At 38.9% G+C, this 13,227-nt stretch overlaps 1 protein-coding gene across 1 annotated transcript in view; it reads right to left on the bottom strand.

Annotated features, from left to right (window-relative positions):
- Positions 1-2,950: 2,950 nt before the first annotated feature.
- LOC139281534 (kinesin-like protein klp-3) overlaps positions 2,951-13,227 on the bottom strand; it is a 49,048-nt gene continuing 38,771 nt past the window's right edge. Inside the window, exons 9-12 of the mRNA XM_070901701.1 lie at positions 10,750-10,958; positions 8,696-8,882; positions 6,375-6,470; positions 2,951-3,091 (exon numbers count right to left, since the gene is read on the bottom strand). Of these exons, the coding sequence (XP_070757802.1) occupies positions 2,951-3,091; positions 6,375-6,470; positions 8,696-8,882; positions 10,750-10,958 (633 nt within the window). The remainder of the gene's footprint in view (positions 3,092-6,374; positions 6,471-8,695; positions 8,883-10,749; positions 10,959-13,227) is intronic.

The following is a 13,227-nucleotide window of genomic DNA, read 5'->3' as shown; positions in this document are numbered from 1 at the left end:
GGAGCTTGTGTATTGTCACTTTACTGCTCTTTACCACAGTATTCTCAGTTATACTTTACAGATGGATGATCATGGGTTTTGTAATCTCCCTTAAACCATTCTGTTTTGTGTGTGAAGTGAGGGAACAATATTTTCAAGGTTGGCTTAACAGTGGTTTAAAATAGTTTAATAACTTAAAACGTGTGCCACCTTAACAGAATTAATTGCATCGATGTATTGTGAAATCTTAAATTGTCTTTTGATTGTCTCTGATTTGTCATGCAGCTTGTCTTGACATCCAGTACTGATGAGTAGAAATTTCCTCCAACTAAATGTTAGGAAGATCAAAGCCATTGCCTTCAATCCCCGCCATAAACTCCGTTCCCAAGCCACCGACATCATTCCTCTCCCTGGCCACTGTCTGAGCCTGAACCAGATTGCTCGCGACTTTGGTGCCTATTTGACCCGGAGACTAAAACTACCTACTTCCACCTCTGTAACATCGCTTGTCTTCATCCCTGCCTCAGATCATTAGCTGCTTTAACCCTCATCCATGCATTACCTGTAGACTTGACAATTCCAATGCTCTCCTTCCCGGCCTCACATTTTCCACCCTTCATAAACTTGAGCTCATTCAAAACTAATTCGCTTTTCTAGCTTTCTCTCCTCCTTTAAGACGTTCCTTAAAACCTAACTCAACTGTCCTAATATCTCCTTATGCGGCTTGGTATCAAATTTTGTTTCCCGTGAAGTGCCTTGGGATGTTTTACTTCATTAAAGGTGCTATATAAATGCAAGTAGTTGTTGTTGAAAGGAAATCTATTTGACCACATTAAGCAACAGTTAATTAACTCATCAATTGTTCAACCTCCTTTATTGTTCATGTATCATAAATTTAACATTACTCCAAAATAATAAGAAAATTATTAAATATATAAAGCAGAGAGAAAAAAGTGCACTGCAAAAAGTGGTGCTTTATTATCACAATACATCAATACAAAACTATAAGAATGCAGAACTAGAACTATATAGAGCAACTCTCATTTAGAAAAATAAAGGAGAAATTACTTAAGTTTTAAATTAAAAACAATGAGTCATGTATTCTGGGCAAAACTATGGTAACATGATTGAGATATGAACTAAACTTAAGGAATAACATCTATACGCTCAATAATTTATGGAATAGACTGCCACCTAGTGCAGTAAATACTAACTCAGTTGAAGTGTTTCAATAGGAAATTACAAAATTACTAATTCTTCAAGTCGTGAGGCTATAGTTTTGGGGAAGGAAAAACATACAACAGAACCAAATGACTTGAGCGAGCTAAATGGGGCGAATCTTTTCAACCTTTCCAACTTATGTATTTTCTGTCCACTTTTTAAATTGAAAACCAGAAACTTTTCAAATGGAGGTTCTTTGGAAAGTATCACAGATTAATTTTAGTACCTATGACTCTAGGACAAGCTACCTCATGCAGGGAACAATCTGACTGCTGGTGCTACAGTGGAAGTAACTAATTCACTAAGTTGAAAATACAAAATAATATCCAAGGACAATGTTAACAAATCTATGACACAACCAGGTAAATCTTTGGAGTTCTAATTCTTAAATGCTTGACGTGGAGGCCCTGAGAAAGAGTGCCACTAGATTAATACCTAACTTAAAGGCTCTGAATTATCACATAGGTTTAGAGGCCTACTCTAGAAAAGCATTTGATTGAGGTCCAATAATTAAAGGACTGGGCTCCCATGTGAATAGACTATTTGAGTTCGATAGATTAGCGAGAACCAAGGGACATGGGTATAAATTACATAAGCATAGAACTTGCTTAAATATGGAGGAAGATTTTGTTTTTGCAGAGGGTCATTGACCTTTGGAGTAAGTTGCCGGCTCGTGCAGTGACTACAGATTCACTGCGGATTTTGAAAAGGGAGTCGGATGAGTTCTTTGCTGTGGCTGATGCACAGTATACAAAAGGTAGGTATAATATTGGTCACTGTCTCCTATTACTCGATTTGATTGCGGTCGGGTATCGGAGAGGAATTTACCAGATTGTTTTCCTCTGAATTGGCCTACAATTTTTTCTCTTTTTCTTTGTCTCTCCCAGGAGATTATGTGGCTGCCAGTAGGTGGGAGGAGGGGAAAGAAAATGGGGGCTATGATACTCAGTTGCACCGTGGCAATATGAGACTGTTTCGATGGAGAAGCTGGTCTTTTCCTGTCCGTCACTTTCGTTTGTTTGTATGAAAATTGACTCAAAGGGCCATTTTTTTCAATGTGGTTCCAGCCTCCAAAATTGAATTGATATAAGTAAAAGGTGATCTTGGCACGCATCACTTTTTACTGGAATAAAATGGTTTGTTTCAGTGTTCACATTGTCAGAGATGAAAAAAATGTTTAGACTAAAGAAATGGAAATTTCCCTAGATCTGGTGTCAGTCAAAGAATTGAAATGCACCCGGGCATTACAGGTGAACACTTCTTCCTTGTAAGTTATGGTAAAATATTTACAAAGTAAATTGGATTTACACATAACTGAATCTAAATGCAAAAATACATTGCATTAAATACAGTATTTTCCAATTGCTCGCAGACGCAAAGCAATATTTTCCAATGTAACTGGAATATTCAAATATGAGCTACATACTTGTTTTGCTTACGTGGCACATTTAATGATGGAGTATATGCCACTTGTTTATTGAAAATAGTTTCATTCGAATGGCAGGACGAGGTTTGCAAATGCACTCTCCTCATGGTCAGAGTTCCAGTATGCTGCTGAAACTGCAGAACTGACTTCACTTTGCTAATTTTTGGCAACTGGAGTAACAATTTTAAAAGTAAGTGGTAATGTTATGTCATATAACTTGTTTTATTGCTTTACACAAAAGCTATATATGAACAAAAAGAAATGTTATAAATCATTTTGAAACAGTTAAATCATCTAGGGTTCCATGCAAAGCTCTAATTCATTTCAGCTGCTGGGTTTAGCAGTTGTTAAGTGCTGTGCGGCTTTTCCAAGAATCACTTGTCGAACTGAGGAGGCAAGCTGAAGCGTACTCAATGTTTCTCCCAAATTCTTGATGTTTGGACTAATGTTCACAAAAATACATGCCTGAAAAAGAGAAATTGAAAACTTCAGTCACCACTGTACCGTAAACCAATAGAAAGTCAAAGAAAATGGATAAGCACATAACTTTACTCAAGGAATGTTTTGTTTGATTCCAGGTGTCTAGAAGCTGTTTATTACAAATTGACATTTTGCTATAACATTTCTGTCTCAAGACAATTTGATGCTACAAAAGATTCTAAATGAAATATGACCTTTTATAAACAGGTAAGTTCAAGAGATGATAGATAACGTTGGGTGGATACTGATCGTGGACTTTGGGTGCCTGTAACTTGACTTTAACCAAGCAAAGATCACCAAGATCTTCACACAGGAGAAAATGCATACTAAACAGTCATGGAAGAGATGACCTAAAGCATGTTAAATCGATAGGTTTTAAGAATGCTTTTAAAATTGGAAAGAACAGTAGCAAGGAGGAGGGTTTAACAACAACTTGTATTTTAGGGAATGTGAGAGAGATTGTGAAGGAGGACAGGATGCACAGAAGGCTCAAGGGGACAGGATGGAAGATAAACTTGAAGAGGCTGCAGAGTGAGGGTGTGATGAGGCCTTGGAGGAATTTGTAGATCGGGATGAGGATTTTGAATTTTTAATGTATTGGGAGATGGAGTCGGTGAGTGCAGTGGTAATGGGCGACCAAGACTTTGTATGAGAAGAATACCTGCCGTGGAGTTTCAGACAAGTTTGAGGTTGTGGAGAATGCACCTTGGAAGGTCAGCAAGGAAAGCATTGGATAATTTGAGCCTAGAGGTAACACAAACAGATAATGAGTTCAGTGGCTGTAGCAACAAGGCAGGGGTACAAGCATTCAATATTGCTGAGTGGAATTAAGTAATGGTGGTTAGGATATGGGATTCAAAGCTCAGCTCAGCTCTGGATCAGTTTATGTAGGAGTTGAATAAGATCAGAACTCTTTCTAATGTTCAACTGGAGGAAATTTTGGCTTGTATAGTTGAACCTAGATGAGCAGCTGGGGAGGGGGAAGGAGTTTTTGGCAAGGCCAAATAAAATGGTATTCCCAGTGTTCAACTGGAGGAAATTCAGGTTCATCTCTTGATAGCAGGCAGGCAATCTGGTAATACACAAAAATTGTCTTTGTAAAGCTAGTATCAAGGGAAGTAGCGGAGAGGTATAACTAGATATCGTCAACATATAGAAAGAAACTGACCCTTTGCATATGAATGAGATCACTGAGGGGCAAGACGTAAATGAGGAAAAAGGTACTTGTACATGCACCAGAGGTAGGAGGAAAAATTGTTGATGCCTCCAATGGGATACAAAGGAAAAGAGGATGTTGTGATTGACCATGTTAAATGCCACAGAATGCTTAAGGAGGTACAGTATGCTGTGTTCACAATACAGAGCATATTGGTGATTTTTGTTCTGGGGAGTTATGGTGCTATTGGCATAGTGGAACTCAGATTGAAAGTATTCACCATACACTGAACATCCACTGTTACATGGTAAGGGCACTGGCTATATATCCTACCCTTGTGTTACATAACATAAGAACATAAGAAATGGGAGCAGGAGTAGGCCATTTGGCACCTCGAGCCTGCTCCGCCATTTAATAAGATCATGGCTGATCTGATCCTGGCCTCAACTCCACTTCCCTGCCTGCTCCCCATAACCCTTGACTTCCTTATCATTCAAAAACCTGTCTATCTCCACCTTAAATATATTCAAAGACCCAGCCTCCACAGCTCCCTGGGATAGATAATTCCAAAGATTCACTACCCTCTGAGAGAAGAAATTCCTCTTTTCTATCTTAAATGGACAGCCCCTTATTCTGAAACTATGCCCCCTAGTTCTAGATTCCCTCATGAGGGGAAACATCCTCTCTGCATTGACCCCTGTCAAGACTCCTCAGAATCTTGAATGTTTCAATAAGATCACCTCTCATTCTTCTAAACTCCAATGAGTATAGGCCCAACCTGTTCAATCTTTCTTAATATGACAATCCCTTCATCTCAGGAATCAACCTCGTGAACTTTCTCTGAACTGCCTCCAATGCAAGTATTTCCTTCCTCAAATAAGACGACCAAAACTGTATGCAGTACTCCAGGTCTGGTCTTACCAACGCCCTGTACATTTGGAGCAGGACTTCCTGCTTTTATACAGCATCCCCCTTGCAATAAAGGCCAACATTCTATTTGCCTTCCTGATTACTTGCTATACCTGCATGCTAACTTTTTGTGTTTCATGTACAAGAACCCCCAGATCCCTCTGTACTGTAGCATTTTGTAATCTCTCTCCATTTGAATAGTAATTTGCTTTTTTATTTTTCCTACCAAAGTGGATAACCTCACATTTTCCCACATTATACTGCATCTGCCAAATTTCTGCCCACTCACTGAGCCTATTTATATCCCTTTGTAGATTCTTTGCATCCTCTTCACAACTTGCTTTCCCACCTATCTTTGTATCATCAGCAAATTTGGCTACATTACACTCGGTCCCTTCATCCAAGTTATGAATATAAATTGTAAATAGTTGAGGCCCTCGCACCAATCCCTGCGGCACCCCACTAGTTACTGTTTGCCAACCTGAAAATGACCCATTTATCCCGACTCTGCTTTCATTTAGTTTGCCAATCCTCTATCCACACTAATATTACCCCCAACCCCGTGAGCTCTTGTGCATTAACCTTTTGCTTGGCACCTTATCGAATGCTTTTTGGAAATCCAAATACACCACATCCACTGGTTCCTCGTTATCCACCCTGCTTGTTACATCCTCAAAGAACTCCAGCTTTACAAAGATAATATTTTTGCTCATGTCCAGTAATTAGAACCATTTTACAGCAGGTTTATTTTGTACCAACTACTTACAATTTTCCATAGAATCTGAGTTGAAAGTGATTACATGTAATGAGGATGCATAACTCCCTATTTGCCCTTCAAGAAACTGTTAATTAATGTTGAAATTGCTAATGTTGAGATTTCATTACCAATTATCTACAAATTAATTGACGAAGGCAACCATTTAATTTGTGGTCAGACTAACCAGATTGCAGCTTCATCTGCTGCCCTACCTGCCACCTCAATCTCTCCGAGGCTTAATATAATCAGTCATACGTTTGGTAAATTCATTATTTATCACTGAAGCTGGCCTCGAAACAAAGTGAAGGGACATTAGAGCAGCTGGATTAAATACTCTATCCCTTAATTATTCCTCAAAAAAAATTTTACAAAATTCTAAGGAACAAATTTATGTTAATTATACATTATTCAATAAAACTAATAATACCTTCCAAATAAAGCATTACCTTGGCATCTCTGCTAAGAGCTGGCTGAAGTAGCTGTGTAAGCTTGGAATTTCTATATGGCACATGAAGTGCATTATTCTTCAAGGCTGTAAAAACCTACAAGGTTGGGAGGATCAATAGAAACTAAAACATTTTAACAGTATCAAATTAATGCCAAAACATTTTGACACTACATTTCTCTTTTTAGGGCAAAATCGTAAATATGGCCAAATTTTAATGTCAGATAGTTCTGATGTGCCCTTGAGCAAATACGTTATTTTCCATAAAGATACAGGTAACGGAAAGCTGCATATCTAGATGTATAAAGTGAATGTAAATGACTTCAGTGTCCAAGTGGTCACTTTGCAGCCGATATCCAGTTTTGTCTAAAGGAGAATGTATGTGTCATTGTGATTTATTTCATTATCTTTAATACCTCAGCAACATCAAATAGAAATGTATCTCATTTGAAATGGCGAAGAAAAAATATAATATTTTTATAATGGATTTGCAATACTATTTAGCCCATTTTGATCTGGAACAATAACTTAAGCACATTTAATCAAGCAGACATTATTAAACCACCAACATAGCAACAGGAACTGGCTTATTACAGAAAGCTATTGTTTTATGTTTTTCTGGTTTGTCATGTCTCATCCTAGACTATAGGAAAGGTGAACATACCATCTCCACCAAAGAGGGAAAAAAATTAATCTAAAAAGATGACAACACATCATCATCATCATCATCGGCAGTCCCTCGCATTGAGGATGACTTGCTTCCACACCAAAAAGGGATGAGTTCACAGGTGTTTCAATGAAGGACCTAATATTCAAGTCCCGAACTACATCTTGAAGGGTGGAAAGATGCCTGTGCTTGGATTTTTCTAACGTGTGATGGCTGTTGCACATCAGCCACCACACGGGCTTTACCGAGCTAGGTCTTGGTCCAGTGATAAGGATTAACCAGGACAACTGGAGACTAGCTCTGCTGCACGGACCTAGTGCGCACACATATCGCAGTGTGGGCTGGCTCGTGCTGCCCCTGGGCACTCGCCTCTTCTGGGCCCCGAACTCACGCCTCTCCTGGACCCCGATCACGTCACTCTACAGGCTCTCGCTGCTCCTTCACCCCCAACTCCCTGCTCCTGCTGTACTTGCCCACGCTGCAAAGTTTCTGTTAATGTGGTCTCAAACATTGAAACCTTTATTTTGAACACTTTGCGTTCTTGGACAGACCTTTAGAAGTGGCTTAGTGAGTTGCAGTGAATGGTGAGACATAACGATAACCACGCAGTTGCGATGCGTGTAAAAGGAATGGTTTGGGCATTGTCAGGATGCTTTGTGGGGTGGTGCCAACCTGGCGCATCATGTGGCAGCCAGGGTGTACAGCATCAAGTGAAGTAAATGTGGCCATGGTGAGGCCATCCCTGACCTCCCAGGCAGCAATGTGGTCGAGTGCTGATGCCCTGTGTCCCATGCAGCATCAGTTGATTGCGGGGAAGGTTGGTGTTGGTGCTGCTGATGCTTCTGGTGTTGGGGCTGATCGTGATGGGATTCCGAGGACCAAGGTGAGAACGTTTTAAGGGCACCAATGCTGGTGCAATAGATGGTGGGTGAACTTGAGAAGACAGAAGCAATCTGTCAATGGTGAGAGAGGTTGTTCCAATGAGGTGATACTGGATAGAGAGTTTACTCCAAACACTTGCAACCTGCATAAAACTCAATCTGTGATCCAAATGCAGTAAGCACCAGCTTCTGAGCTTGGAAAGTGAACAGCTGTGAGATGGGAGCTTTTATAACATATTTGTAGTTGTCAAGTAATGAGATGGTTTCATGGCCATTCTACTCCTGCCCTGCTTAGCTGATGTGATCCTCAAGCAGCGTAGACCCTGTGGGTGACCTGGTAAACTCTGAAGGTGAGCTCAAAATAGTTCTTAATGGTCTGTTAACAAGGTCATAGTGACCTGAATTGCCTTCCCCGCCTCAGGTCTGTTCAACATTGACAGACCCTACATTTGGGAAAGGCGTGTGGCGGCGGTTTGACAGCGCGGTCCCGACCCGCTGTCAGAAAAAACATTTTCCCACCCGACACACCACCGATTGTGCCCGCTGTCCCCCCGAAAAATTTCCCCCTATGTTTCTCTTCTGCATTATGTACCTTATATTGTCACTGCTTAAAGTGGTGAAAAACAATTTACATTCCAAAATTTCAACTAATTAAGTTTCTTTTTATGAATATTTGATTAGAACAGCAAATCCAAGCCACCAAATCAGGTGAGTAACATTTTAAAACGTTGATGGTTTACATATAGCATTCTAACAAATACAAAAAGTATTTACTTGTCTAAGTGCAGTCAGGGATTTGTTAATGGCTGCTGCTTCTACAAGTCTCTGCCCAGTAGCTTCTGTTTTGGAGATATGCTCTGACCCTGCCAGATCACAGAGTGTGAGTGTGCCATGGTATCTGGCCCCAGAGACACTATCCATGCCAATTACACAAAGTGTTAGTATCAGATGAGAATGTGAACTGGAGATCGAAGGAAAAAGACATGGATATTAGAGTTTTCTAAAACCTGGTTGAATATCCTTTTCTGTAGTTGTGCATAACCATGTGACCAATTCTGAATTGACAATAAAGGACATTTATGCAGGTTGCAGAAAAAAAAATAAGTAACAAAGGAGGATCAAACTTGAATTAGTTCTGTAAAGTAAGTGTATGAGAACTTTAGTAATCACATTTCAGCTCATTCTCAAACCAAGCACATATCATTAGCTTAAAGTAACCAGTTCTGGTTTAATAGTGGAGATATTGAACGTAAGGATGGAGGAATATGTTGGAATTTCACGATCACCTTTGTGCTTAAGGAAGAAATGAAATAAATGTCATATGATGTGGTAGGTTGTTAATGGTCTGTATAAGGAATAGATTTGATGGACTCATTCTGTGCTTTCTTACATTCTTAACCCCTCAGCTGAATTAATTTTCTTTATATTAGCACTGTTTCCTCTTGTCAAGACAGTCTTCAATCCACTTAGAGAAGATGATTTAAGAGCAAGGTTGAGGATTTGGTACACAGGCTTAGCACTGTGGTGCTGGGTTTGAATCCCATCCAGATTGATGAGCTGAAAATCTCATTTGTCAAATGGCTGTAAAGATTCAATGGGAAATGACCTTGGAATGTCTCAACTCAGTTTCCAGTGGGCAAGAAACCAAACAGCCCCTAATTTGACAATTTAATTCAAAAAGACCACATGCAGGAAAAAAAATGCAGGAAGTGTTGAGGTTGGGGTTGAAGTGCATTATTGTGGCAGAATCGAGGGAGAGCATGTAACTGTGCTGTGCCTGACAATGTTTCATGCTGACACCAGACATCCATAATTAGAATGTATTCCATTTCCCATTAACCAACATCCCTCACTTCAAGGAGCACAAAATGCACCAAAAAATTGTAGAGCAGGGTCTCATCCCACTTATGTTTTTAAGAAACAGAAGCATGTTGTGGCACTCTCTAGAATGTGCAATAATCCACACCACAAAACTCTTAAATTCAGAATGTAATTTAACTTCCTTAATTGGGAGTCTATAGAAAATGAAAGCTGTTATTGAATACAATGAATGGAACATACTTGTAAAGTCAGCAGAGCTGATCTAACTGCTTAGTCTGGCTACTGGACGCTAAACAAGACTGTACTCGAAAGGGAGATCAGGGCAAGTCAAATCCAACCACCGACTTCAAAAATGAAAGAATTGAAGTTGAACGTTTGAGGTGAGGGCTTAATTGGGAACTTTAAAAAAAAAAAAAAAATGTCTCTGCATAGCAAAGATTCCATAGAATATCAGGAATGAAACTTATAGTTAAGAAGAGAGGATCCAAAAATTGTTTTTCTCTCCCATTGGAACAGAGGTTGTAATTGGGAAGTTAAAATACGTTTTCAAAATTAGGATCGTTTTTGAGAAGGCAAACAGCAATTGTTTATTGCAGTTGGCAAAATAGTAGCAAGAGGGGCAGGGCATAGATTGAGGGTTACCCTGTATTACGAAAAGAACAAAAGGGTTCGAATAATTGTATTCACACGGGAGTATTAGTATGTTTTACAACATTTGGTGTTTGAGGCTAAGACCACATTGGATAAATATATGAAAAGAGAGAATAAAAAACAAAATGGGTGTTAGAGTAGGCAGTTCCACTGCCGTAGGACTACCACATTAGCCTCCTTATGTGCATAAATTAATTCTATAACTCAGTGTAATTAGCACAAGAAGAATTGTTTGTCAGCAGTTCCCGCCCCCCCACCCCCCATTAAAAAAGCATTCTGTTGATTTAGCATAGTACATAAAATTACAGTATTGTCTACATTAACTAGTCATGTTGTTTATTTCAATTAGATAGTACCTCTCGGAATTCATCTCTGTGGATACAACAGTTCTGTTTTTGTTTCCAAGCTGCATCACTCTCCTAAAGTCACTTTCAGTTTTTACTTCAATCTCTCTTAATCCAGGGATGCTGACAGATTTTCCCTGGGTCATTATCTCCAAATGAGTATGTGGCTGTTTTGACAGAAGATCTTGAATTGCTTCATTGTAAATTTCTAGCATGGTTATCTGCAAGTGAAAAAGAATCCAATTTACAGAGTGAAGCTAAAAGGTGTTCTATATGTATTTTGTTATAATCTGAGGGCCTCCTATATCAAAATGTATACTATACATGGATTATTTTGGCTTCTGTCTCTAGAAACTGTGGTCGTACATCACTTGGACCTGGAGGGAAGCCTACCTTCCCGATTTATGTTAGGTATGGATTGGTTATGATTTAGTATTTTGTTCATATTGTATCAACTGCAAGTTCGAATAAAGTTCTGTTTACAGTGCAAATAATATTAGCAATGGAGCTGATGTAAAGATCTTGTCTAAAAGTTATTTTGCCACAACTAAATACATTGAAACATTAATGTTAGCATTTTTGTTTCGTTTTAGTTAGCAGCTGTTCCTTAAAATCCAGTCAATAAGCAATTTAAAAATAGAAATGGTTGCAAAACAGACTATGCCAAGCTTTTGATATTTATATTTCAAGGTCAATTCAGTCAAGAGATGAGAATCCAAGCTAACTTTGAACAAACACAGACTTTATGATTTGTTCTGTTAAATGCACGACTGCTAATTTTGAATCTGACTGTCTTTTGTGACCAACAAGCCACAGCGACTGGTGAAAGCGTTTGAATCTGTTCATTACGCTGACTTATCAGAAAGTAGTCGAACCAACCGTAAACTTGCAAGAAAATAATAAAGTAGACTAGCTAACATCCTTAGTAAGAAAATATTGGAAGAAAGGAAAGTTTGGATAAGTTATCTATAAAATGATATCTCACTAGTAGATTATAACCTATTATTCAGTCTTCTTGAGAAGTTAAATAAACAAAATTCTACTGTAACTGTAAAGCTGCTGTTAGATTATTTGCTAATTTGGCTGATGTTTTAAACACCGGTCTAATGTGATGCTCCTACCACTTTTGAAGATTAAAGTGAGATCTTATGGAAGCATAAAATAGTCCTAAAAGCAATTTCCAAACTGGATTGTTTGTTCATTTCTCTGACTGTGTTTTAGAAAGCTTATCTAGATCTCAAGGCAAGGATCGACACTCACAGGACTCAAGCATGAGAGTGATCTAAGATATGAGACTTAAAATAATCTTGGATAAGAAGATTTAAGAAGACCAAAAACTGTAACAGCTAGTAATCTTTTAACTCGTCTAGCTGCAAAATATAGGCAACATTAACTTAGACTGACAGCAGTTAATGTGTGTAGGAAGACAAGTCATCTAGAACGCACTGCAGGCATTTGGGTAAACTAAGAGAACTGATACTTGCATGCTGAGAAATTCTGAGCACATACAATTAATTCACATATACTGGTACAATTAAAACCCTAGTACCACCTTGAATGGGACTGACTGAGGCAAACCAATAGACTAAATAATATACTATCAACCTTGAATGGGTGGCGGAGTAACAATCCAGAGAACTATGGTATCAGGAAAGTTGTCTCCCTTATCATGTTTTAAGTGTGGACAAGAAAAAAGGAAAACACCTACGACAAAGGGTCATCGACCTGAAATGTTAACTCTTTTTCTCTCCACAGATGCTGCCTGATCCGCTGAGATTTCCAGCATTTTCTGTTTTTATTATGAAAGTTTGGTTCCTTGTCAAACAAATTAAAATTGAGCAATTATAGTTTCTGATGTGTTTGTCCAGTTGAATGTTCACTTGGAAAATAATCCACATCTTTCAACTGATGATTATTCTTATTAGTCATGCATGGTCATGTCCTCTGGAGGGGGTTTCCTTGGTGATTATGGAAGGTTTTTAAGGTCATACTTTGCCAATTCAAAATCAGAATGTTTGGAAGAATTTAGGGTGAAAGTTGGGAGGCTGAACGATGTTGTAAAGGCCTTTTTGAAGTAGGTCTTTAAATTCTGAAAGCATTTGAGTGAAAATGAGAAAGTTAGGTGTTTAATTGAACAGAAGTGAAGAGTGCAAAGTGTATAACAAGGTAACTATCAGTTTAAGTTTGAGCACAAAGAGAAAAGTGCAGTATACAAGTACATAACAACCATGTAATTGCCAGGTGGGTGTGCTAGGATCTGCAAATATGTTTGTTCCAATGCGCCAGTGCAGCCTTCGGCCGCCTGAGGAAAAGAGTGTTTGAAGACCAGGCCCTCAAATCTGCCACCAAGCTCATGATCTACAGGGCTGTAGTAATACCTGCCCTCCTGTATGGCTCAGAGTCATGGACCATGTACAGTAGACACCTCAAGTTGCTGGAGAAATATCACCAACAATGTCTCCGCAAGATCTTACAAATCCCCTGGGAGGT

The sequence above is a fragment of the Pristiophorus japonicus genome, chromosome 15, assembly GCF_044704955.1.
Source record: "Pristiophorus japonicus isolate sPriJap1 chromosome 15, sPriJap1.hap1, whole genome shotgun sequence".
NCBI classification, from domain to species: domain Eukaryota; kingdom Metazoa; phylum Chordata; class Chondrichthyes; family Pristiophoridae; genus Pristiophorus; species Pristiophorus japonicus.
Note: the sequence above shows the minus strand (reverse complement) of the source record. Positions and strands in the feature narration are given on the sequence as shown.